Consider the following 27,122-nt stretch of genomic DNA (forward strand, 5'->3'; position numbering starts at 1 on the left):
CTCCTTTAGTTAACTCTCCCTATTTGATTTCCAAAAAACAACCCTTTATCTGATCTTCCCTGTTTTTCATTTTGCTTCACTTTTTGGTTTGCTTCCTGTCTTGAAGTTTGGTGTGGGTTTGTCTTTTGTTGGCCTTTAAGTGGGCAAATTTAGTGGGTCTCATGGTGGGTGTCCTGTAGGTCCGAGTTGTTGTTGCTAGTGGACAGCCCCTGGAGTGTCTTTCAGAACCCGTCCGAAAACCCCACCTGATTTGTTTTGTTTGTTGTCAGTGGCTCTTCGTTAGTTCCCCCTTCTGTTTTGTTTGTTGTCAGTGGCTCTTCGTTAGTTCCCCCTTCTGTTTTGTTTGTTGTCAGTGGCTCTTCGTTAGTTCCCCCTTCTGTTTTGGTTGTTGTCAGTGGCTCTTCGTTAGTTCCCCCTTCTGTTTTGTTTGTTGTCAGTGGCTCTTCGTTAGTTCCCCCTTCTGTTTTGGTTGTTGTCAGTGGCTCTTCGTTAGTTCCCCCTTCTGTTTTGGTTGTTGTCAGTGGCTCTTCGTTAGTTCCCCCTTCTGTTTGAGAGACGATTATTGGTTTTCTTGTTGGGGAACGTAACAGGTTGGACTGACATTATAGTCTGGTGCTTAAGGATCCATGGTGCTGCCAAGCTGTCAGTCAGTCTGCTACTTCTCTCTCCTGCTACCCCTCTCTCTCCTGCTACCTCTCTATAATGCTACCCCTCTCTCCTGCTACCTCTCTCTCCTGCTACCTCTCTCTCCTGCTACCCCTCTCTCTCCTGCTACCTCTCTATAATGCTACCCCTCTCTCCTGCTACCCCTCTCTCTCCTTCTACCTCTCTCTCCTGCTACCTCTCTATGCTGCTACCCCTCTCTCTCCTGCCACCCCTCTCTCTCCTGCTACACCTCTCTCTCCTGCTACCTCTCTCTCCTGCTACCCTCGCTCTCTCCTTCTACCTCTCTCTCCTGCTACCTCTCTCTCCTGCTACCCCTCTCTCTCCTGCTACCCCTCTCTCTCCTGCTACCCCTCTCTCTCCTGCTACCTCTCTCTCTCCTGCTACCTCTCTCTCTCTCCTGCTACCTCTCTCTCTCTCCTGCTACCTCTCTCTCTCTCTCCTGCTACCTCTCTCTCTCCTGCTACACCTCTCTCTCCTGCTACACCTCTCTCTCCTGCTACCCCTCTCTCTCCTGCTACCTCTTTCTGTCCTGCTACCTTTCTGTCCTGCTACCCCTCTCTCTCCTGCTACCTCTCTCTCTCCTTCTACCTCTCTCTCCTGCTACCTCTCTCTCCTGCTACCCCTCTCTCTCCTGCTACCCCTCTCTTTCCTTCTACCTCTCTCTCTCCTGCTACCTCTCTCTCCTGCTACCTCTCTCTCCTGCTACCTCTCTATGCTGCTACCTCTCTCTCTCCTGCTACCTCTCTATGCTGCTACCCCTCTCTCCTGCTACCCCTCTCTCTCCTGCTACCCCTCTCTCTCCTGCTACCCCTCTCTCTCCTTCTACCTCTCTATCTCCTGCTACGTCTCTCTCTCCTGCTACCTCTCTCTCTCCTGCTACCCCTCTCTCTCCTGCTACCCCTCTCTCTTCTGCTACCCCTCTCTCCTGCTACCCCTCTCTCTCCTGCTACCCCTCTCTCTCCTGCTACCCCTCTCTCTCCTTCTACCCCTCTCTCCTTTTACCTCTCTCTCTCCTGCTACCTCTCTCTCCTGCTACCTCTCTCTCCTGCTACCTCTCTCTCCTGCTACCTCTCTATGCTGCTACCCCTCTCTCTCCTGCTACCTCTCTCTCCTGCTACCTCTCTATGCTGCTACCCCTCTCTCTCCTGCTACCCCTCTCTCTCCTGCTACCCCTCTCTCTCCTTCTACCTCTCTTTCTCCTGCTACGTCTCTCTCTCCTGCTACCTCTCTCTCTCCTGCTACCCCTCTCTCCTGCTACCCCTCTCTCTCCTGCTACCTCTCTCTCTCCTCCTACCTCTCTCTCCTGCTACCCCTCTCTCTCCTGCTACCCCTCTCTCTCCTTCTACCCCTCTCTCCTTTTACCTCTCTCTCTCCTGCTACCTCTCTCTCCTGCTACCTCTCTCTCCTGCTACCTCTCTCTCCTGCTACCTCTCTATGCTGCTACCCCTCTCTCTCCTGCTACCCTCTCTCTCCTGCTACCCTCTCTATGCTGCTACCCCTCTCTCTCCTGCTACCCCTCTCTCTCCTGCTACCCCTCTCTCTCCTTCTACCTCTCTTTCTCCTGCTACGTCTCTCTCTCCTGCTACCCTCTCTCTCTCCTGCTACCCCTCTCTCTCCTGCTACCCCTCTCTCTCCTGCTACCTCTCTCTCTCCTCCTACCTCTCTCTCCTGCTACCTCTCTCTCCTGCTACCCCTCTCTCACCTGCTACCCCTCTCTCTCCTGCTACCCCTCTCTCTCCTTCTACCTCTCTCTCTCCTGCTACCTCTCTCTCCTGCTACCTCTCTCTCCTGCTACCTCTCTATGCTGCTACCCCTCTCTCTCCTGCTACCTCTCTCTCCTGCTACCTTTCTATGCTGCTACCCCTCTCCTGCTACCCCTCTCTCTCCTGCTACCCCTCTCTCTCCTTCTACCTCTCTCTCCTGCTACCTCTCTCTCCTGCTACCTCTCTATGCTCCTACCCCTCTCTCTCCTGCTACCTCTCTATGCTCCTACCCCTCTCTCTCCTGCTACCTGTCTCTCCTGCTACCTGTCTCTCCTGCTACCCTCTCTCTCTCCTGCTACCTCTCTCTCTCCTGCTACGTCTCTCTCTCCTGCTACGTCTCTCTCTCCTGCTACGTCTCTCTCTCCTGCTACGTCTCTCTCTCCTGCTACCTCTCTCTCTCCTGCTACCCCTCTCTCTCATGCTACCCCTCTCTCTCCTGCTACCCCTCTCTCTCCTGCTACCCCTCTCTCTCCTGTTACACCTCTCTCTCCTGCTACCCCCTCTCTCCTGCTACCTCTCTCTCTCCTGCTACCCCTCTCTCTCCTTCTACCCCTCTCTCTCCTGCTACCCCTCTCTCTCCTGCTACCCCTCTCTCTCCCTGCTACCCCTCTCTCTCCTGCTACCCCTCTCTCTCCTGCTACCCCTCTCTCTCCTGCTACCCCTCTCTCTCCTTCTACCTCTCTCTCCTGCTACCTCTCTCTCCTGCTACCTCTCTATGCTGCTACCCCTCTCTCTCCTGCTACCTCTCTCTCCTGCTACCTCTCTCTCTCCTGCTACCCCTCTCTCTCCTGCTACCTCTCTCTCCTGCTACCTCTCTCTCTGCTCCTACGTCTCTCTCTGCTCCTACGTCTCTCTCTCCTGCTACCTCTCTCTCTCCTGCTACCCCTCTCTCTCTTGCTACCCGTCTCTCTCCTTCTACCTCTCTCTCTCCTGCTACCCCTCTCTCTCCTGCTACCTGTCTCTCTCCTTCTACCTCTCTCTCTCCTGCTACCTGTCTCTCTCCTGCTACCCCTCTCTCTCCTGCTACCCCTCTCTCTCCTGTTACCCCTCTCTCTCCTGCTACCCCTCTCTCTCCTGCTACCCCTCTCTCTCCTGCTACCCCTCTCTCTCCTTCTACCTCTCTCTCTCCTGCTACCTCTCTCTCTCCTGCTAGCTCTCTTTCTCTCCTGCTACCCCTCTCTCTCCTGCTACCCGTCTCTCTAGTCATCAGTGTTCTTTGCCCAGTTAACACAAGAGTGTATGTCCAACTCTAATACTCCTACAGCCATGTTCCTAACTCTCTGTCTTTAAATCATTAGCTAAATGGCATAACCCTATAACCCTGCAGGTCTGTTAGGAACTCCTGTTACATAACCGTAGAGGCAGAACCCTACGGCCCTGTTGGTGTTAAAATCCTTCTAACCCAACACAGAGGCTGTTACTGTCTGTTTGACCGGGACCCTACAGGTCTGTTGGTGTTAAAATCCTTCGAACCAAACACAGAGGCTGTTACTGTCTGTCTGACCGGGACCCTGCAGGTCTGTTGGGGATTCTGTTATGTAACGGTACTGTTAAGACCGTCTGTTTATTAAAACACACGTCACTTTATTAAGACTACAGGAATGTCCCTCCAGTGTTAAAGCGTGACTAATGAGCCATTCCCAGAAAACACTATATTTGTGTCATGAATGAAAATGTTTATTAAAGAAAGAGAGACTATTCAGTAAGGACAGATCATTGTCTTCCTCGGGGGGGTGGGGCTGGGTGGGGACAGGACAGATGGAGGGAGAGATGCCGTCTTCCTGGGGGGGACAGGGTGGGGACAGGACGGATGGAGGGAGAGATGCCATCTTCCTGGGGGGGGTGGATGGAGGGAGAGATGCCATCTTCCTGGGGGGGGACAGGGTGGATGGAGGGAGAGATGCCATCTTCCGGGGGGGTGGATGGAGGGAGAGATGCCATCTTCCTGGGGGGGGACAGGGTGGATGGAGGGAGAGATGCCATCTTCCGGGGGGGTGGATGGAGGGAGAGATGCCATCTTCCTGGGGGGGGGACAGGGTGGATGGAGGGAGAGATGCCATCTTCCTGGGGGGGGGGGGGCAGGGTGGATGGAGGGAGAGATGCCATCTTCCTGGGGGGGGGGGGGCAGGGTGAATGGAGGGAGAGATGCCATCTTCCTGGGGGGATGGACTGAGTGGACAAAACATTAAGAACCCCTTCCTCATATGGAGTTGCTCCCCCCCTTCAGCCCTCAGAACAGCCTCATTTCGTCGGGACATGGACTCTACAAGGTGTCGAAAGCGTTCCACAGGGATGCTGGTCCATGTTGACTCCAATGCTTCCAATAGTTGTGTCCACGCTCTAGCAACATGCTCTACCAACATGCTCTACCAACACGCTCTAGCAACATGCTCTACCAACATGCTCTAGCAACACGCTGTAGGAACACGCTCTACCAACACGCTCTACCAACACGCTCCAGCAACATGCTCTACCAACACGCTCTACCAACACGCTCTACCAACACGCTCCAGCAACATGCTCTACCAACACGCTCTACCAACATGCTCTACCAACATGCTCTACCAACACGCTCTACCAACACGCTCTACCAACATGCTCTACCAACATGCTCTACCAACACGCTCTACCAACACGCTCTACCAACACGCTCTACCAACACGCTCTACCAACACGCTCCAGCAACATGCTCTACCAACACGCTCTACCAACATGCTCTACCAACACGCTCTACCAACACGCTCTACCAACACGCTCTACCAACATGCTCTACCAACATGCTCTACCAACACGCTCTACCAACACGCTCCAGCAACATGCTCTACCAACACGCTCTACCAACACGCTCTACCAACACGCTCTACCAACATGCTCTACCAACACGCTCTACCAACACGCTCTACCAACATGCTCTACCAACACGCTCTACCAACATGCTCTACCAACATGCTCTACCAACACGCTCTACCAACATGCTCTACCAACATGCTCTACCAACTGAGCCACACAGGACCACATACTGTGGTTCTGCTGGTTCTGCTTAAACATACTGGGCTGGGGAACTAGAGAAGCTGGGGGCTTTATCAGGAGGGGGGATGTTATCAGGCGTGGACCACGTTTTCTGGCAAAGGGGCTCGCTTGGAAATTGGCTGCGTGTGTGTGTGTGTGTGTGCGTGTGCGTGTGCGTGTGCGTGTGTGTGTGAGAGGGAGGGGTGGGAATGGGCTGAACCTTGTTTTATTTTGCTGCTTTGAGCTCCGTTCCCCAGAGATACTAGTGGAAATCAGTCAAACTTCCTCTGGTACCGTCACGCACTCATCTAGAGGAAATACAGTGATCTCCAGAAGTATGGGGACAGTGACCTGTTTTGGTTGTTCTGGCTCTGTACTCCAGCACTTTGAGTTTAAAATGATACAGTGACTATGAGGTTAAAGTGTAGACTGTCAGCTTTAATTTGAGGGTATTTTCATCCACATCAGGGGAACCGTTTTAGAAATGACAGACAAAGTATTAGGACAAATTCACTAATGTGTATTGAAGTAGTCAAACGTTTAGTATTCAAGTCCCATATTCCTAGCAATGATTACATCAAGCTTGTGACTTTACAAACTTGTTGGATGCATTTGCTGTTTGATTTTGTTGTATTCCAGATAATTTTGTGTCCAATTAGAAATTTATGGTAAATAATGTATTGTGTCATTTTGGAGTCACTTTTATTGTAAATAAGAATAGAAAATGTTTCTAAACACTTCTACATTAATGTGGACGATACGTTGATTATGGATAATCCTGAATGAATCGTGAATAATTACGAGTGAGAAAGACACAAAGATCATACCTCCAAGACATGCTAATCTCTCACCATTACAATTACAGGGGAGGTTAGCATACCTCCAAGACATGCTAACCTCTCACCATTACAATAACAGGGGAGGTTAGCATACCTCCACGACATGCTAACCTCTCACCATTACAATAACAGGGAAGGTTAGCATACCTCCAAGACATGCTAACCTCTCACCATTACAATTACAGGGGAGGTTAGCATACCTCCAAGACATGCTAATCTCTCACCATTACAATTACAGGGGAGGTTATCATACCTCCAAGACATGCTAACCTCTCACCATTACAATTACAGGGGAGGTTAGCATACCTCCAAGACATGCTAACCTCTCACCATTACAATTACAGGGGAGGTTAGCATACCTCCAAGACATGCTAACCTCTCACCATTACAATTACAGGGGAGGTTAGCATACCTCCACGACATGCTAACCTCTCACCATTACAATAACAGGGGAGGTTAGCATACCTCCAAGACATGCTAACCTCTCACCATTACAATTACAGGGGAGGTTAGCATACCTCCACAACATGCTAACCTCTCACCATTACAATAACAGGGGAGGTTGGCATACCTCCAAGACATGCTAACCTCTCACCATTACAATAACAGGGGAGGTTAGCATTTTATATCATACCCCCCAAGACATGCTAACCTCTCACCATTACAATTACAGGGGAGGTTAGCATTTTATATCATACCCCCAATACATGCTAACCTCTCACCATTACAATAACAGGGGAGGTTAGCATTTTATATCATAACCCCAAGACATGCTAACGTCTCACCATTACAATAACAGGGGAGGTTAGCATACCCCCAAGACATGCTAACCTCTCACCATTACAATAACAGGGGAGGTTAGCATTTTGGGGGTGTATGATATTTGTGCGTCTAACTTTCTGACTCATCTTTATTTACCATTAATTTCTATTGGACACAAAATAATCTGAAACCCAACCAAAACAAACAGCAAATGCATCCAACAAGTTTGTAGAATCATAAGTTTTATGTAATCAAATCAAATTGTATTTGTCACATTTAACACGTGTGTTAAAGTGACGATGCACAGATAATAAACAGAGAGTAGCAGCAGCGTAAAAGTGGGGTCTGAAGTAGCCCTTTGTGGTTCAGGAGTCTTATGGCTTGGGGGTAGAATCTGTTAACAAGCCTCTTGGAACTAGACTTGGCGCTCTGGTACCGCTTGCCGTGCGGTAGCAGAGAGAACAGTCTATGACTAGGGTGGCTGGAGTCTTTGACAATTTTTAGGTCCTTCCTCTGACACCGCCTGGTATAGAGGTCCTGGATGGCAGGAAGCTTGGCCCCAGTGATGTACTGGGCCGTACGCACTACCCTCTGTTGTACCCTGTGGTCAGAGGCCGGGCAGTTGCCATATCAGGCAGTGATGCAACCAGTCAGGATGCTCTCGATGGTGCAGCTCTGTAGAACCTTTTGAGGATCTGAGGACCCATGCCAAATCTTTTCAGTCTCCTGACGGGGAATAGGTTTTGTCGTGCCCTCTTCACAACTGTCTTGGTGTGCTTGGACCATGTTAGTTTGTTGGTGATGTGGACACCAAGGAACTTGAAGCTCTCAACCTGCTCCACTACAGCCCCATCGATGAGAATGGGGGTGTGCTCGGTCCTCCTTTTCCTGTAGTCCACAATCATCTTCTTTGTCTTGATCACGTTGAGGGAGAGGTTGGTATCCGGTCACCACACGGCCAGGTCTCTGACCTCCTCCCTATAGGCTGTCTCGTTGTCATCGGTGATCAGGCCTACCACTGTTGTCATTGGCAAACTTAACAATGGTGTTGAAGTCGTGTCCGGCCGTGCAGTCATGAGTGAACAGGGAGTACAGGAGTGGACTGAGCACGCATCCCTGAGGGGCCCCCGTGTTGAGGATCAGCGTGGCGGATGTGTTGTTACCTACCCTTACCACCTGGGGGCGGCCCGTCAGGAAGTCCAGGATACAGTTGTAGAGGGAAGTGTTTAGTCCCAGGGTCCTTAGCTTAGTGATGAGCTTTGAGGGCACTATGGTGTTGTACGCTGAGCTGTAGTCAATGAACAGCATTCTCACATAGGTGTTCCTTTTGTCCAGGTGGGAAAGGGCAGTGTGGAGTGCAATAGAGATTGCATCATCTGTGGATCTGTTGGGGCGGTGTGCAAATTGGAGTGGGTCTAGGGTTTCTGGGATAATGGTGTTGATGTGAGCCATGACCAGCCTTTCAAAGCACTTCATGGCTACAGACGTGAGTGCTACGGGTCTGTAGTCATTTAGGCAGGTTGCCTTTTTGTTCTTGGGCACAGGGACTATGGTGGTCTGCTTGAAACATGTTGGTATTACAGACTCAGACAGGGAGAGGTTGAAAATGTCAGTGAAGACACTTGCCAGTTGGACAGCACATGACCGGAGCACACGTCCTGGAAATCCGTCTGGCCCCGCAGCCTTGTGAATGTTGACCTGTTTAAAGGTCTTACTCACATTGGCTGCAGAGAGCGTGATCACACAGTCTTCCGGAACAGCTGATGCTCCCATACATGTTTCAGTGTTACTTGCCTCGAAGTGAGCATAGAAGTGATTTAGCTTGTCTGGTAAACACATGTCACTGGGCAGCTCGTGGTTGTGCTTCCCTTTGTAGTCTGTAATAGTTTGCAAGCCCTGCCACATCCGACGAGCGCCAGAGCCGGTGTAGTAGGATTCAATCTTAGTCCTGTATTGACGCTTTGCCTGTTTGATGGTTCGTCTGAGGACATAGCGGGATTTCTTATAAGCTTCCGGGTTAGAGTCCCGCTCCTTGAACTCGGCAGCTCTACCCTTTAGCTCAGTGCGGATGTTGCCTGTAATCCATGGCTTCTGGTTGGGATATGTACATACGGTCACTGTGGGGACGACGTCCTCAATGCACTTATTGATGAAGCCCGTGACTGAGGTGGTGTACTCCTCAATGCCATCGGAGGAATCCCGGAACATATTCCAGTCTGTGCAAAACAGTCCTGTAGTTTAGCATCTGCTTCATCTGACCACTTTTTTATAGACCGAGTCACTGGTGCTTCCTGCTTTAGTTTTTGCTTGTAAGCAGGAATCAGGAGGATGGAATAATGGTCAGATTTGCCAGCCAGCTGTATGTTCTTAATGTCGTCGTTCAGCCACGACTCGGCGAAACATAAGATATTACAGTTTTTAATGTCCCGTCGGATAAACGTGATCGTAGTTCGTCTATTTTATTATTGATCGGTTGTACGTTGGCTAATAGGACCGATGGTAATGGGAGATTACCTGCTCGCCGTCGGCTCCTTACAAGGCACCCAGACCTTCGTCCCCGATATCTCCGTCTCTTTCTCCGTCTCTTTCTCCTGCGAATGACGGGGATGAGGGCCTCGCCGGGCGTCTGGAGTAAATTATTCCCGTCCGACTCGTTAAAGAAAAAGTTTTCCTCCGGTACGGGTTGAGTAATCGCTGTCCTGATATCTAGAAGCTCTTTTCGGTCATAAGACACGGTGGCAGAAACAATTAAGTTCAAATTAAGTTACAAATAATGCAATTAACACACACAATATCACAGCTGGTTAGGAGATCGTAAAATGGCAGCCATCTCCTTCGGTGCCTGTCACGTCCTGACCAGCAGAGGGAGTATTGTATTAGTTTTGGTCAGGGCGTGGCAGAGGGTTTGTGTTGTGTATGCATTTCTATGTTCTGTCTAGTTTAGTTTTCTATGTTTAGGATTGGGTGTTGGACTCTCAATTGGAGGCAGGTGTTTCTAGTTGCCTCTGATTGAGAGTCCTATATAGAGGTGTGTGTTTGGTTTGGTTAGGTTGTGGGTAGTTGTATTTGCACTGCTGTTTGTCTAGCCTGCACATCTGTTAGCTGTCGTTCTGTTTCTTGTTTTTCCCCGTTACTCACTTTAAATAATAAATTAAAGTGTGAGTATTCCTGTACCCGCTGCGCCTTGGTCTCATCTCTTCGACACTTGTGACAGTGCCGTTGCTCATTGCTCGCTATGAATATGGAACTAAATGCTAAACTATTTGAGTAATACAAATATATGTGAATTTGTCCCAAGTTTTTTGGTCCTCTAAAATGGGGGGGAGGGACAATGTACAAAAGGTGCTGTAATTTCTGAACAATTCACCCAATATGGATGAAAATACCATCAAATTAAAGCGTGATATCTACACTTTGACCTCGTCATAATTGTATCATTTAAAATCCAAAGTGCTGGACTACAGAGCCAAAATAACAACAAATATATCACTGTCCCAATACTTCTGTAGAGCACTGTATTATTAAATGACTGTGTGTCTGTTCTATTTTTGACATGGTCAGTATTGTGATAACCAAACATGGAGGCAGCCAGAGGATCATTGAGGTGATGTCTTTTTCAGGGAATCAGATCTGTGTGTGTGTGTGTGTGTGTGTGTGTGTGTGTGTGTGTGTGTGTGTGTGTGTCTCTGTCTGTCTCTGTCTGTCTCTGTCTGTCTCTGTCTGTCTGTCTGTCTGTCTGTGTGAGAGAGAGAGAGAGAGAGAGAGAGAGAGAGAGAGGCTCCCAGGGAGAGGCAGGGGCCTGAGGGCAGATAGAGTATAGGGTGGCTGGGTGAATCGGAGCCAGTCTCACACATTCCTGCTCCATGCCTGTATATGGCCATACACCAGGACCAGTCTGTCTCTATGATGTTTTCCATAATTCAATACAGCCAATCAAACGTTTAGAGGAAATTCAACTCGGCTTTGATGTCCGTTCTGAAAGAAGTTGACAAAAATAGTAACCAGTTGTAGTATCTCTAGAGACTCTAGTTGTTTCATAGTAGAAACCCAGTTTCTAATAGAAACATTAAACTGGCTGTTATTGTGCTCCATGGTCCTCTAGCCGTGGTCCTCTAGCCGTGGTCCTCTAGCCGTGGTCCTCTAGCCGTGGTCCTCTAGCCGTGGTCCTCTAGCCGTGGTCCTCTAGCCTCTAGCCGTGGCCCTCTAGCCGTGGTCCTCTAGCCGTGGTCCTCTAGCAGTGGACCTCTAGCCGTGGTCCTCTAGCCGTGGTCCTCTAGCCGTGGTCCTCTAGCCGTGGTCCTCTAGCCGTGGCCCTCTAGCCGTGGTCCTCTAGCCGTGGTCCTCTAGCCGTGGTCCTCTAGCCGTGGTCCTCTAGCCTCTAGCCGTGGCCCTCTAGCCGTGGTCCTCTAGCCGTGGTCCTCTAGCCGTGGACCTCTAGCCGTGGTCCTCTAGCCGTGGTCCTCTAGCCGTGGTCCTCTAGCCGTGGTCCTCTAGCCGTGGTCCTCTAGCCTCTAGCCGTGGCCCTCTAGCCGTGGCCCTCTAGCCGTGGTCCTCTAGCCGTGGTCCTCTAGCAGTGGCCCTCTAGCCGTGGTCCTCTAGCCGTGGTCCTCTAGCAGTGGACCTCTAGCCGTGGCCCTCTAGCCGTGGCCCTCTAGCCGTGGACCTCTAGCCGTGGTCCTCTAGCCGTGGTCCTCTAGCCGTGGTCCTCTAGCCGTGGTCCTCTAGCCTCTAGCCGTGGTCCTCTAGCCGTGGTCCTCTAGCCGTGGTCCTCTAGCCGTGGTCCTATGTGATCTATCTAGTAACTGGTGTAGAGGGTCTATCTGCCTGGTTAGTCATGTGATCTATCTAGTAACTGGTGTAGAGGGTCTATCTGCCTGGTTAGTCATGTGATCTATCTACTAACTGGTGTAGAGGGTCTATCTGCCTGGTTAGTCATGTGATCTATCTACTAACTGGTGTAGAGGGTAGAGGGTCTATCTGCCTGGTTAGTCATGTGGTCTATCTAGTAACTGGTGTAGAGGGTCTATCTGCCTGGTTATTCATGTGTTATATCTAGTAACTGGTGTAGAGGGTCTATCTGCCTGGTTAGTCATGTGATCTATCTAGTAACTGGTGTAGAGGGTCTATCTGCCTGGTTAGTCATGTGATCTATCTAGTAACTGGTGTAGAGGGTCTATCTGCCTGGTTAGTCATGTGATCTATCTAGTAACTGGTGTAGAGGGTAGAGGGTCTATCTGCCTGGTTAGTCATGTGGTCTATCTAGTAACTGGTGTAGAGGGTCTATCTGCCTGGTTAGTCATGTGTTCTATCTAGTAACTGGTGTAGAGGGTCTATCTGCCTGGTTAGTCATGTGATCTATCTAGTAACTGGTGTAGAGGGGGGTCTATCTGCCTGGTTAGTCATGTGTTCTATCTAGTAACTGGTGTAGAGGGGGGTCTATCTGCCTGGTTAGTCATGTGTTCTATCTAGTAACTGGTGTGGAGGGTCTATCTGCCTGGTTAGTCATGTGATCTATCTAGTAACTGGTGTAGAGGGTCTATCTGCCTGGTTAGTCATGTGATCTATCTAGTAACTGGTGTAGAGGGTCTATCTGCCTGGTTAGTCATGTGATCTATCTAGTAACTGGTGTAGAGGGTCTATCTGCCTGGTTAGTCATGTGGTCTATCTAGTAACTGGTGTAGAGGGTCTATCTGCCTGGTTAGTCATGTGTTCTATCTAGTAACTGGTGTAGAGGGTAGAGGGTCTATCTGCCTGGTTAGTCATGTGTTCTATCTAGTAACTGGTGTAGAGGGTCTATCTGCCTGGTTAGTCATGTGTTCTATCTAGTAACTGGTGTAGAGGGTCTATCTGCCTGGTTAGTCATGTGATCTATCTAGTAACTGGTGTAGAGGGTCTATCTGCCTGGTTAGTCATGTGTTCTATCTAGTAACTGGTGTAGAGGGTAGAGGGTCTATCTGCCTGGTTAGTCATGTGATCTATCTAGTAACTGGTGTAGAGGGTAGAGGGTCTATCTGCCTGGTTAGTCATGTGATCTATCTAGTAACTGGTGTTGAGGGTCTATCTGCCTGGTTAGTCATGTGATCTATCTAGTAACTGGTGTAGAGGGTCTATCTGCCTGGTTAGTCATGTGATCTATCTAGTAACTGGTGTAGAGGGTCTATCTGCCTGGTTAGTCATGTGGTCTATCTAGTAACTGGTGTAGAGGGTCTATCTGCCTGGTTAGTCATGTGTTCTATCTAGTAACTGGTGTAGAGGGTCTATCTGCCTGGTTAGTCATGTGATCTATCTAGTAACTGGTGTAGAGGGTAGAGGGTCTATCTGCCTGGTTAGTCATGTGTTCTATCTAGTAACTGGTGTAGAGGGGGTCTATCTGCCTGGTTAGTCATGTGTTCTATCTAGTAACTGGTGTGGAGGGTCTATATGCCTGGTTAGTCATGTGATCTATCTAGTAACTGGTGTAGAGGGTCTATCTGCCTGGTTAGTCATGTGTTCAATCTAGTAACTGGTGTAGAGGGTAGAGGGTCTATCTGCCTGGTTAGTCATGTGTTCTATCTAGTAACTGGTGTAGAGGGTCTATCTGCCTGGTTAGTCATGTGTTCTATCTAGTAACTGGTGTAGAGGGTCTATCTGCCTGGTTAGTCATGTGATCTATCTAGTAAATGGTGTAGAGGGTCTATCTGCCTGGTTAGTCATGTGTTCTATCTAGTAACTGGTGTAGAGGGTAGAGAGTCTATCTGCCTGGTTAGTCATGTGTTCTATCTAGTAACTGGTGTAGAGGGTCTATCTGCCTGGTTAGTCATGTGGTCTATCTAGTAACTGGTGTGGAGGGTCTATATGCCTGGTTAGTCATGTGGTCTATCTAGTAACTGGTGTAGAGGTTCTATCTGCCTGGTTAGTCATGTGTTCTATCTAGTAACTGGTGTAGAGGGTCTATCTGCCTGGTTAGTCATGTGATCTATCTAGTAACTGGTGTAGAGGGTAGAGGGTCTATCTGCCTGGTTAGTCATGTGTTCTATCTAGTAACTGGTGTAGAGGGGGTCTATCTGCCTGGTTAGTCATGTGTTCTATCTAGTAACTGGTGTGGAGGGTCTATATGCCTGGTTAGTCATGTGATCTATCTAGTAACTGGTGTAGAGGGTCTATCTGCCTGGTTAGTCATGTGTTCTATCTAGTAACTGGTGTAGAGGGTAGAGGGTCTATCTGCCTGGTTAGTCATGTGTTCTATCTAGTAACTGGTGTAGAGGGTCTATCTGCCTGGTTAGTCATGTGTTCTATCTAGTAACTGGTGTAGAGGGTCTATCTGCCTGGTTAGTCATGTGATCTATCTAGTAACTGGTGTAGAGGGTCTATCTGCCTGGTTAGTCATGTGTTCTATCTAGTAACTGGTGTAGAGGGTAGAGGGTCTATCTGCCTGGTTAGTCATGTGATCTATCTAGTAACTGGGGTAGAGGGTCTATCTGCCTGGTTAGTCATGTGATCTATCTAGTAACTGGTGTAGAGGGTCTATCTGCCTGGTTAGTCATGTGATCTATCTAGTAACTGGTGTAGAGGGTCTATCTGCCTGGTTAGTCATGTGATCTATCTAGTAACTGGTGTAGAGGGTCTATCTGCCTGGTGTAGAGGGTCTATCTGCCTGGTTAGTCATGTGGTCTATCTAGTAACTGGTGTAGAGGGTCTATCTGCCTGGTTAGTCATGTGTTCTATCTAGTAACTGGTGTAGAGGGTCTATCTGCCTGGTTAGTCATGTGATCTATCTAGTAACTGGTGTAGAGGGTAGAGGGTCTATCTGCCTGGTTAGTCATGTGTTCTATCTAGTAACTGGTGTAGAGGGGGTCTATCTGCCTGGTTAGTCATGTGTTCTATCTAGTAGCTGGTGTGGAGGGTCTATATGCCTGGTTAGTCATGTGATCTATCTAGTAACTGGTGTAGAGGGTCTATCTGCCTGGTTAGTCATGTGTTCTATCTAGTAACTGGTGTAGAGGGTAGAGGGTCTATCTGCCTGGTTAGTCATGTGTTCTATCTAGTAACTGGTGTAGAGGGTCTATCTGCCTGGTTAGTAATGTGTTCTATCTAGTAACTGGTGTAGAGGGTCTATCTGCCTGGTTAGTCATGTGATCTATCTAGTAACTGGTGTAGAGGGTCTATCTGCCTGGTTAGTCATGTGTTCTATCTAGTAACTGGTGTAGAGGGTAGAGAGTCTATCTGCCTGGTTAGTCATGTGATCTATCTAGTAACTGGTGTAGAGGGTCTATCTGCCTGGTTAGTCATGTGATCTATCTAGTAACTGGTGTAGAGGGTCTATCTGCCTTGTTAGTCATGTGATCTATCTAGTAACTGGTGTTGAGGGTAGAGGGTCTATCTGCCTGGTTAGTCATGTGATCTATCTAGTAACTGGTGTAGAGGGTAGAGGGTCTATCTGCCTGGTTAGTCATCTGTTCTATCTAGTAACTGGTGTAGAGGGTCTATCTGCCTGGTTAGTCATGTGATCTATCAAGTAACTGGTGTAGAGGGTAGAGGGTCTATCTGCCTGGTTAGTCATGTGATCTATCTAGTAACTGGTGTAGAGGGTCTATCTGCCTGGTTAGTCATGTGTTCTATCTAGTAACTGGTGTTGAGGGTAGAGGGTCTATCTGCCTGGTTAGTCATGTGTTCTCTCTAGTAACTGGTGTAGAGGGTCTATCTGCCTGCTTAGTCATGTGTTCTATCTAGTAACTGGTGTAGAGGGTCTATCTGCCTACTTAGTCATGTGTTCTATCTAGTAACTGGTGTAGAGGGTCTATCTGCCTGGTTAGTCATGTGATCTATCTAGTAACTGGTGTAGAGGGTCTATCTGCCTGGTTAGTCATGTGTTCTATCTAGTAACTGGTGTAGAGGGTAGAGGGTCTATCTGCCTGGTTAGTCATGTGATCTATCTATTAACCGGTGTAGAGGGTAGAGGGTCTATCTGCCTGGTTAGTCATGTGATCTATCTAGTAACTGGTGTAGAGGGTCTATCTGCCTGGTTAGTCATGTGTTCTATCTAGTAACTGGTGTAGAGGGTCTATATGCCTGGTTAGTCATGTGATCTATCTAGTAACTGGTGTAGAGGGTCTATCTGCCTGGTTAGTCATGTGATCTATCTAGTAACTGGTGTAGAGGGTAGAGGGTCTATCTCCCTGGTTAGTCATGTGATCTATCTAGTAACTGGTGTAGAGGGTCTATATGCCTGGTTAGTCATGTGTTCTATCTAATAACTGGTGTAGAGGGTCTATCTGCCTGGTTAGTCATGTGTTCTATCTAGTAACTGGTATAGAGGGTCTATCTGCCTGGTTAGTCATGTGATCTATCTAGTAACTGGTGTAAAGGGTCTATCTGCCTGGTTAGTCATGTGTTCTATCTAGTAACTGGTGTAGAGGGTCTATCTGCCTGGTTAGTCATGTGATCTATCTAGTAACTGGTGTTGAGGGTCTATCTGCCTGGTTAGTCATGTGATCTATCTAGTAACTGGTGTAGAGGGTCTATCTGCCTGGTTAGTCATGTGATCTATCTAGTAACTGGTGTAGAGGGTCTATCTGCCTGGTTAGTCATGTGATCTATCTCGTAACTGGTGTAGAGGGTAGAGGGCCTATCTGCCTGGTTAGTCATGGGATCTATCTAGTAACTGGTGTAGAGGGTCCATCTGCCTGTTTAGTCATGTGATCTATCTAGTAACTGGTGTAGAGGGTAGAGGGTCTATCTGCCTGGTTAGTCATGTGTTCTATCCAGTAACTGGTGTAGAGGGTCTATCTGCCTGGTTAGTCATGTGATCTATCTAGTAACTGGTATAGAGGGTCTATCTGCCTGGTTAGTCATGTGTTCTATCTAGTAACTGGTGTAGAGGGTAGAGAGTCTATCTGCCTGGTTAGTCATGTGATCTATCTATTAACCGGTGTAGAGGGTAGAGGGTCTATCTGCCTGGTTAGTCATGTGATCTATCTAGTAACTGGTGTAGAGGGTCTATCTGCCTGGTTAGTCATGTGTTCTATCTAGTAACTGGTGTAGAGGGTCTATATGCCTGGTTAGTCATGTGATCTATCTAGTAACTGGTGTAGAGGGTCTATCTGCCTGGTTAGTCATGTGATCTATCTAGTAACTGGTGTAGAGGGTAGAGGGTCTATCTCCCTGGTTAGTCATGTGATCTATCTAGTAACTGGTGTAGAGGGTCTATATGCCTGGTTAGTCATGTGTTCTATCTAATAACTGGTGTAGAGGGTCTATCTGCCTGGTTAGTCATGTGTTCTATCTAGTAACTGGTATAGAGGGTCTATCTGCCTGGTTAGTCATGTGATCTATCTAGTAACTGGTGTAAAGGGTCTATCTGCCTGGTTAGTCATGTGTTCTATCTAGTAACTGGTGTAGAGGGTCTATCTGCCTGGTTAGTCATGTGATCTATCTAGTAACTGGTGTTGAGGGTCTATCTGCCTGGTTAGTCATGTGATCTATCTAGTAACTGGTGTAGAGGGTCTATCTGCCTGGTTAGTCATGTGATCTATCTAGTAACTGGTGTAGAGGGTCTATCTGCCTGGTTAGTCATGTGATCTATCTCGTAACTGGTGTAGAGGGTAGAGGGCCTATCTGCCTGGTTAGTCATGGGATCTATCTAGTAACTGGTGTAGAGGGTCCATCTGCCTGTTTAGTCATGTGATCTATCTAGTAACTGGTGTAGAGGGTAGAGGGTCTATCTGCCTGGTTAGTCATGTGTTCTATCCAGTAACTGGTGTAGAGGGTCTATCTGCCTGGTTAGTCATGTGATCTATCTAGTAACTGGTATAGAGGGTCTATCTGCCTGGTTAGTCATGTGTTCTATCTAGTAACTGGTGTAGAGGGTAGAGAGTCTATCTGCCTGGTTAGTCATGTGATCTATCTAGTAACTGGTGTAGAGGGTAGAGGGTCAATCTGCCTGGTTAGTCATGTGTTCTATCTAGTAACTGGTGTAGAGGGTATATCTGCCTGGTTAGTCATGTGATCTATCTAGTAACTGGTGTAGAGGGTCTATCTGCCTTGTTAGTCATGTGATCTATCTAGTAACTGGTGTAGAGGGTAGAGGGTCTATCTGCCTGGTTAGTCATCTGTTCTATCTAGTAACTGGTGTAGAGGGTCTATCTGCCTGGTTAGTCATGTGATCTATCAAGTAACTGGTGTAGAGGGTAGAGGGTCTATCTGCCTGGTTAGTCATGTGATCTATCTAGTAACTGGTGTAGAGGGTCTATCTGCCTGGTTAGTCATGTGTTCTATCTAGTAACTGGTGTTGAGGATCTATCTGCCTGGTTAGTCATGTGATCTATCTAGTAACTGGTGTTGAGGGTAGAGGGTCTATCTGCCTGGTTAGTCATGTGTTCTCTCTAGTAACTGGTGTAGAGGGTCTATCTGCCTGCTTAGTCATGTGTTCTATCTAGTAACTGGTGTAGAGGGTCTATCTGCCTGGTTAGTCATGTGTTCTATCTAGTAACTGGTGTAGAGGGTCTATATGCCTGGTTAGTCATGTGTTCTATCTAGTAACTGGTGTAGAGGGTCTATCTGCCTGGTTAGTCATGTGATCTATCTCGTAACTGGTGTAGAGGGTCTATCTGCCTGGTTAGTCATGTGATCTATCTAGTAACTGGTGTTGAGGGTCTATCTGCCTGGTTAGTCATGTGATCTATCTAGTAACTGGTGTAGAGGGTCTATCTGCCTGGTTAGTCATGTGATCTATCTAGTAACTGGTGTTGAGGGTCTATCTGCCTGGTTAGTCATGTGATCTATCTAGTAACTGGTGTAGAGGGTCTATCTGCCTGGTTAGTCATGTGTTCTATCTAGTAACTGGTGTAGAGGGTCTATCTGCCTGGTTAGTCATGTGATCTATCTAGTAACTGGTGTAGAGGGTCTATCTGCCTGGTTAGTCATGTGATCTATCTAGTAACTGGTGTAGAGGGTAGAGGGTCTATCTGCCTGGTTAGTCATGGGATCTATCCAGTAACTGGTGTAGAGGGTCTATCTGCCTGGTTAGTCATGTGATCTATCTAGTAACTGGTGTAGAGGGTCTATCTGCCTGGTTAGTCATGTGTTCTATCTAGTAACTGGTGTAGAGGGTATATCTGCCTGGTTAGTCATGTGATCTATCTAGTAACTGGTGTAGAGGGTCTATCTGCCTGGTTAGTCATGTGATCTATCTAGTAACTGGTGTAGAGGGTAGAGGGTCTATCTGCCTGGGTAGTCATCTGTTCTATCTAGTAACTGGTGTAGAGGGTCTATCTGCCTGGTTAGTCATGTGATCTATCAAGTAACTGGTGTAGAGGGTAGAGGGTCTATCTGCCTGGTTAGTCATGTGATCTATCTAGTAACTGGTGTAGAGGGTCTATCTGCCTGGTTAGTCATGTGTTCTATCTAGTAACTGGTGTAGAGGATCTATCTGCCTGGTTAGTCATGTGATCTATCTAGTAACTGGTGTTGAGGGTAGAGGGTCTATCTGCCTGGTTAGTCATGTGTTCTATCTAGTAACTGGTGTAGAGGGTCTATCTGCCTGGTTAGTCATGTGTTCTATCTAGTAACTGGTGTAGAGGGTCTATCTGCCTGGTTAGTCATGTGTTCTATCTAGTAACTGGTGTAGAGGGTCTATCTGCCTGGTTAGTCATGTGATCTATCTAGTAACTGGTGTAGAGGGTCTATCTGCCTACTTAGTCATGTGTTCTATCTAGTAACTGGTGTAGAGGGTCTATCTGCCTGGTTAGTCATGTGATCTATCTAGTAACTGGTGTAGAGGGTCTATCTGCCTGGTTAGTCATGTGTTATATCTAGTAACTGGTGTAGAGGGTCTATCTGCCTGGTTAGTCATGTGGTCTATCTAGTAACTGGTGTAGAGGGTCTATCTGCCTGGTTAGTCATGTGATCTTTCTGGTAACTGGTGTAGAGGGTCTATCTGCCTGGTTAGTCATGTGGTCTATCTAGTAACTGGTGTAGAGGGTCTATCTGCCTGGTTAGGCATGTGATCTATCTAGTAACTGGTGTAGAGGGTCTATCTGCCTGGTTAGTCATGTGGTCTATCTAGTAACTGGTGTAGAGGGTCTATCTGCCTGGTTAGTCATGTGTTCTATCTAGTAACTGGTGTAGAGGGTCTATCTGCCTGGTTAGTCATGTGTTCTATCTAGTAACTGGTGTAGAGGGTAGAGGGTCTATCTGCCTGGTTAGTCATGTGTTCTATCTAGTAACTGGTGTAGAGGGTCTATCTGCCTGGTTAGTCATGTGTTCTATCTAGTAACTGGTGTAGAGGGTATATCTGCCTGGTTAGTCATGTGATCTATCTAGTAACTGGTGTAGAGGGTCTATCTGCCTGGTTAGTCATGTGATCTATCTAGTAACTGGTGTAGAGGGTAGAGGGTCTATCTGCCTGGGTAGTCATCTGTTCTATCTAGTAACTGGTGTAGAGGGTCTATCTGCCTGGTTAGTCATGTGATCTATCAAGTAACTGGTGTAGAGGGTAGAGGGTCTATCTGCCTGGTTAGTCATGTGTTCTATCTAGTAACTGGTGTAGAGGGTCTATCTGCCTGGTTAGTCATGTGTTCTATCTAGTAACTGGTGTAGAGGGTCTATCTGCCTGGTTAGTCATGTGTTCTATCTAGTAACTGGTGTAGAGGGTCTATCTGCCTGGTTAGTCATGTGATCTATCTAGTAACTGGTGTAGAGGGTCTATCTGCCTACTTAGTCATGTGTTCTATCTAGTAACTGGTGTAGAGGGTCTATCTGCCTGGTTAGTCATGTGATCTATCTAGTAACTGGTGTAGAGGGTCTATCTGCCTGGTTAGTCATGTGTTATATCTAGTAACTGGTGTAGAGGGTCTATCTGCCTGGTTAGTCATGTGGTCTATCTAGTAACTGGTGTAGAGGGTCTATCTGCCTGGTTAGTCATGTGATCTATCTAGTAACTGGTGTAGAGGGTCTATCTGCCTGGTTAGTCATGTGGTCTATCTAGTAACTGGTGTAGAGGGTCTATCTGCCTGGTTAGGCATGTGATCTATCTAGTAACTGGTGTAGAGGGTCTATCTGCCTGGTTAGTCATGTGATCTATCTAGTAACTGGTGTAGAGGGTAGAGGGTCTATCTGCCTGGTTAGTCATGTGATCTATCTAGTAACTGGTGTAGAGGGTCTATCTGCCTGGTTAGTCATGTGGTCTATCTAGTAACTGGTGTAGAGGGTCTATCTGCCTGGTTAGTCATGTGATCTATCTAGTAACTGGTGTAGAGGGTCTATCTGCCTGGTTAGTCATGTGTTATATCTAGTAACTGGTGTAGAGGGTCTATCTGCCTGGTTAGTCATGTGGTCTATCTAGTAACTGGTGTAGAGGGTCTATCTGCCTGGTTAGTCATGTGATCTATCTGGTAACTGGTGTAGAGGGTCTATCTGCCTGGTTAGTCATGTGGTCTATCTAGTAACTGGTGTAGAGGGTCTATCTGCCTGGTTAGGCATGTGATCTATCTAGTAACTGGTGTAGAGGGTCTATCTGCCTGGTTAGTCATGTGGTCTATCTAGTAACTGGTGTAGAGGGTCTATCTGCCTGGTTAGTCATGTGTTCTATCTAGTAACTGGTGTAGAGGGTCTATCTGCCTGGTTAGTCATGTGTTCTATCTAGTAACTGGTGTAGAGGGTAGAGGGTCTATCTGCCTGGTTAGTCATGTGTTCTATCTAGTAACTGGTGTAGAGGGTCTATCTGCCTGGTTAGTCATGTGTTCTATCTAGTAACTGGTGTAGAGGGTATATCTGCCTGGTTAGTCATGTGATCTATCTAGTAACTGGTGTAGAGGGTCTATCTGCCTGGTTAGTCATGTGATCTATCTAGTAACTGGTGTAGAGGGTAGAGGGTCTATCTGCCTGGGTAGTCATCTGTTCTATCTAGTAACTGGTGTAGAGGGTCTATCTGCCTGGTTAGTCATGTGATCTATCAAGTAACTGGTGTAGAGGGTAGAGGGTCTATCTGCCTGGTTAGTCATGTGATCTATCTAGTAACTGGTGTAGAGGGTCTATCTGCCTGGTTAGTCATGTGTTCTATCTAGTAACTGGTGTAGAGGATCTATCTGCCTGGTTAGTCATGTGATCTATCTAGTAACTGGTGTTGAGGGTAGAGGGTCTATCTGCCTGGTTAGTCATGTGTTCTATCTAGTAACTGGTGTAGAGGGTCTATCTGCCTGGTTAGTCATGTGTTCTATCTAGTAACTGGTGTAGAGGGTCTATCTGCCTGGTTAGTCATGTGTTCTATCTAGTAACTGGTGTAGAGGGTCTATCTGCCTGGTTAGTCATGTGATCTATCTAGTAACTGGTGTAGAGGGTCTATCTGCCTACTTAGTCATGTGTTCTATCTAGTAACTGGTGTAGAGGGTCTATCTGCCTGGTTAGTCATGTGATCTATCTAGTAACTGGTGTAGAGGGTCTATCTGCCTGGTTAGTCATGTGTTCTATCTAGTAACTGGTGTAGAGGGTCTATCTGCCTGGTTAGTCATGTGGTCTATCTAGTAACTGGTGTAGAGGGTCTATCTGCCTGGTTAGTCATGTGATCTATCTGGTAACTGGTGTAGAGGGTCTATCTGCCTGGTTAGTCATGTGGTCTATCTAGTAACTGGTGTAGAGGGTCTATCTGCCTGGTTAGGCATGTGATCTATCTAGTAACTGGTGTAGAGGGTCTATCTGCCTGGTTAGTCATGTGGTCTATCTAGTAACTGGTGTAGAGGGTCTATCTGCCTGGTTAGTCATGTGTTCTATCTAGTAACTGGTGTAGAGGGTCTATCTGCCTGGTTAGTCATGTGTTCTATCTAGTAACTGGTGTAGAGGGTAGAGGGTCTATCTGCCTGGTTAGTCATGTGTTCTATCTAGTAACTGGTGTAGAGGGTCTATCTGCCTGGTTAGTCATGTGTTCTATCTAGTAACTGGTGTAGAGGGTATATCTGCCTGGTTAGTCATGTGATCTATCTAGTAACTGGTGTAGAGGGTCTATCTGCCTGGTTAGTCATGTGATCTATCTAGTAACTGGTGTAGAGGGTAGAGGGTCTATCTGCCTGGGTAGTCATCTGTTCTATCTAGTAACTGGTGTAGAGGGTCTATCTGCCTGGTTAGTCATGTGATCTATCAAGTAACTGGTGTAGAGGGTAGAGGGTCTATCTGCCTGGTTAGTCATGTGTTCTATCTAGTAACTGGTGTAGAGGGTCTATCTGCCTGGTTAGTCATGTGTTCTATCTAGTAACTGGTGTAGAGGGTCTATCTGCCTGGTTAGTCATGTGTTCTATCTAGTAACTGGTGTAGAGGGTCTATCTGCCTGGTTAGTCATGTGATCTATCTAGTAACTGGTGTAGAGGGTCTATCTGCCTACTTAGTCATGTGTTCTATCTAGTAACTGGTGTAGAGGGTCTATCTGCCTGGTTAGTCATGTGATCTATCTAGTAACTGGTGTAGAGGGTCTATCTGCCTGGTTAGTCATGTGTTATATCTAGTAACTGGTGTAGAGGGTCTATCTGCCTGGTTAGTCATGTGGTCTATCTAGTAACTGGTGTAGAGGGTCTATCTGCCTGGTTAGTCATGTGATCTATCTGGTAACTGGTGTAGAGGGTCTATCTGCCTGGTTAGTCATGTGGTCTATCTAGTAACTGGTGTAGAGGGTCTATCTGCCTGGTTAGGCATGTGATCTATCTAGTAACTGGTGTAGAGGGTCTATCTGCCTGGTTAGTCATGTGATCTATCTAGTAACTGGTGTAGAGGGTAGAGGGTCTATCTGCCTGGTTAGTCATGTGATCTATCTAGTAACTGGTGTAGAGGGTCTATCTGCCTGGTTAGTCATGTGGTCTATCTAGTAACTGGTGTAGAGGGTCTATCTGCCTGGTTAGTCATGTGATCTATCTAGTAACTGGTGTAGAGGGTCTATCTGCCTGGTTAGTCATGTGTTATATCTAGTAACTGGTGTAGAGGGTCTATCTGCCTGGTTAGTCATGTGGTCTATCTAGTAACTGGTGTAGAGGGTCTATCTGCCTGGTTAGTCATGTGATCTATCTGGTAACTGGTGTAGAGGGTCTATCTGCCTGGTTAGTCATGTGGTCTATCTAGTAACTGGTGTAGAGGGTCTATCTGCCTGGTTAGGCATGTGATCTATCTAGTAACTGGTGTAGAGGGTCTATCTGCCTGGTTAGTCATGTGGTCTATCTAGTAACTGGTGTAGAGGGTCTATCTGCCTGGTTAGTCATGTGTTCTATCTAGTAACTGGTGTAGAGGGTCTATCTGCCTGGTTAGTCATGTGTTCTATCTAGTAACTGGTGTAGAGGGTAGAGGGTCTATCTGCCTGGTTAGTCATGTGTTCTATCTAGTAACTGGTGTAGAGGGTCTATCTGCCTGGTTAGTCATGTGTTCTATCTAGTAACTGGTGTAGAGGGTATATCTGCCTGGTTAGTCATGTGATCTATCTAGTAACTGGTGTAGAGGGTCTATCTGCCTGGTTAGTCATGTGATCTATCTAGTAACTGGTGTAGAGTGTAGAGGGTCTATCTGCCTGGGTAGTCATCTGTTCTATCTAGTAACTGGTGTAGAGGGTCTATCTGCCTGGTTAGTCATGTGATCTATCAAGTAACTGGTGTAGAGGGTAGAGGGTCTATCTGCCTGGTTAGTCATGTGTTCTATCTAGTAACTGGTGTAGAGGGTCTATCTGCCTGGTTAGTCATGTGTTCTATCTAGTAACTGGTGTAGAGGGTCTATCTGCCTGGTTAGTCATGTGTTCTATCTAGTAACTGGTGTAGAGGGTCTATCTGCCTGGTTAGTCATGTGATCTATCTAGTAACTGGTGTAGAGGGTCTATCTGCCTACTTAGTCATGTGTTCTATCTAGTAACTGGTGTAGAGGGTCTATCTGCCTGGTTAGTCATGTGATCTATCTAGTAACTGGTGTAGAGGGTCTATCTGCCTGGTTAGTCATGTGTTATATCTAGTAACTGGTGTAGAGGGTCTATCTGCCTGGTTAGTCATGTGGTCTATCTAGTAACTGGTGTAGAGGGTCTATCTGCCTGGTTAGTCATGTGATCTATCTGGTAACTGGTGTAGAGGGTCTATCTGCCTGGTTAGTCATGTGGTCTATCTAGTAACTGGTGTAGAGGGTCTATCTGCCTGGTTAGGCATGTGATCTATCTAGTAACTGGTGTTGAGGGTCTATCTGCCTGGTTAGTCATGTGATCTATCTAGTAACTGGTGTAGAGGGTAGAGGGTCTATCTGCCTGGTTAGTCATGTGATCTATCTAGTAACTGGTGTAGAGGGTCTATCTGCCTGGTTAGTCATGTGATCTATCTAGTAACTGGTCGAGAGGGTCTATCTGCCTGGTTAGTCATGTGATCTATCTAGTAACTGGTGTAGAGAGTAGAGGGTGAGTCCGTCTGCCTTAGAAGGATCTCTAACATTTCCAAGACCTCTAGTAACCCCCCCCCTCAACCCCCCCCTCCACCCCCCACCCCCTCCCATCCCCTCCCCCCCTCCACCCCCCAGGTATAAGGACTACAGAGAGCCTCCATGGTCAGCTGAAGCCTACCAGTTCTCTAAAACCTACTGGGCCGTCCTAGCTGCTAGACTGGCCTTCGTCATCCTCTTCCAGGTACAGTACCACAAATACAGGGACACCTATGAACATTAAAACAATTACTTTATCAGGAGATGTACTGTATATACAGTACCACAAATAGCAGGAACACCTATGAACATTAAAAAAATTACTTTATCAGGAGATGTACTGTATATACAGTACCACAAATACAGGGACACCTATGAACATTAAAACAATTACTTTATCAAGAGATATACTGTATATACAGTACCACAAATAGCAGGGACACCTATGAACATTTAAAAAAATTACTTTATCAGGAAATATACTGTATATACAGTACCAGTCAGAAGTTTAGACACACCTACTAGCCTCCCTTTGCCTTGATGACAGCTTTGCACACTCTTGACATTCTCTCAACCAGCTTCACCTGGAATGCTTTTCCAACATTCTTGAAGGAGTTCCCATGTATGCTGAGAACTTGTTGGCTGCTTTTCCTTCACTCTGCGGTCCGACTCATCCCAAACCATCTCAATTGGGTTGAGGTCGGGTGATTGTGGAGGCCAGGTCATCTGATGCAGCACTCCATCACTCTCCTTCTTGGTCAAATAGCCCTTACACAGCCTGGAGGTGTGTTTTGGGTCATTGTCCTGTTGAAAAACAAATTATAGTCCCACTAAGCCCAAACCAGATGGGATGGCTTATCGCTGCAGAATGCTGTGGTAGCCATGCTGGTTAAGTGTGCCTTGAATTCTAAATAAATCACTGAGTGTCACCAGCAAAGCAACATCACACCTCCTCCTCCATGCTTCACGGTGGGAACCACACATGCAGAGATCATCCGTTCACCTACTCTGCGTCTCACAAAGACACGGCGGTTGGAACCAAAAATACAACATTTGGACTCATCAAACCAAAGGACAGATTTCCACCGGTCTAATGTCCATTACTCGTGTTTCTTGGCCCAAGCAAGTCTCTTATTATTGATGTCCTTTAGTATTGGTGTCTTTGTAGCAATTCAACCATGAAGGCCTGATTCACACAGTCTCCTCTGAACAGTTGATGTTGGGATGTGTCTGTTACTTGAACTCTGTGAAGCATTTATTTGGGCTGTAATCTGAGGTGCAGGTAACTCTAATGAACTTATCCTCTGCTGCAGAGGTAACTCTGGGTCTTCCTTTCCTGTGGCGGTCCTCATGAGGCTGGTAACTCTAATGAACTTATCCTCTGCAGCAGAGGGAACTCTGGGTCTTCCTTTCCTGTGGTGGTCCTCATGAGAGCCAGTTTCATCATAGCGCTTCATGGTTTTTGCGACGGCACTTGAAGAAACATTCAAAGTTCTTGAAATGTTCCGGATTAACTGACCTTCATGTCTTAAAGTAATGATGGACTGTCGTTTCTCTTTGCTTATTTGAGCTGTTCTTGCCATAATATGGACTTTGTCTTTTACCAAATATGGCTATCTTCTGCATACCACCCCTACCTTGTCAACACAACTGATTTGGCTCAAACACATTAAATAGGAAAGAAATT

General features: G+C 47.1%; 1 protein-coding gene across 1 annotated transcript in view; it reads left to right on the forward strand.

Annotated features, from left to right (window-relative positions):
* Nucleotides 1-27,122, forward strand: part of LOC115189808 (anoctamin-1-like) — a 132,783-nt gene that overhangs the window by 102,688 nt on the left and 2,973 nt on the right. Inside the window, 1 exon segment of the mRNA XM_029748320.1 lies at nucleotides 25,535-25,640. Coding sequence (XP_029604180.1) covers nucleotides 25,535-25,640 — 106 coding nt within the window.

The sequence above is a fragment of the Salmo trutta genome, unplaced genomic scaffold (genome assembly GCF_901001165.1).
Source record: "Salmo trutta unplaced genomic scaffold, fSalTru1.1, whole genome shotgun sequence".
In the NCBI taxonomy this organism is placed as follows: domain Eukaryota; kingdom Metazoa; phylum Chordata; class Actinopteri; order Salmoniformes; family Salmonidae; genus Salmo; species Salmo trutta.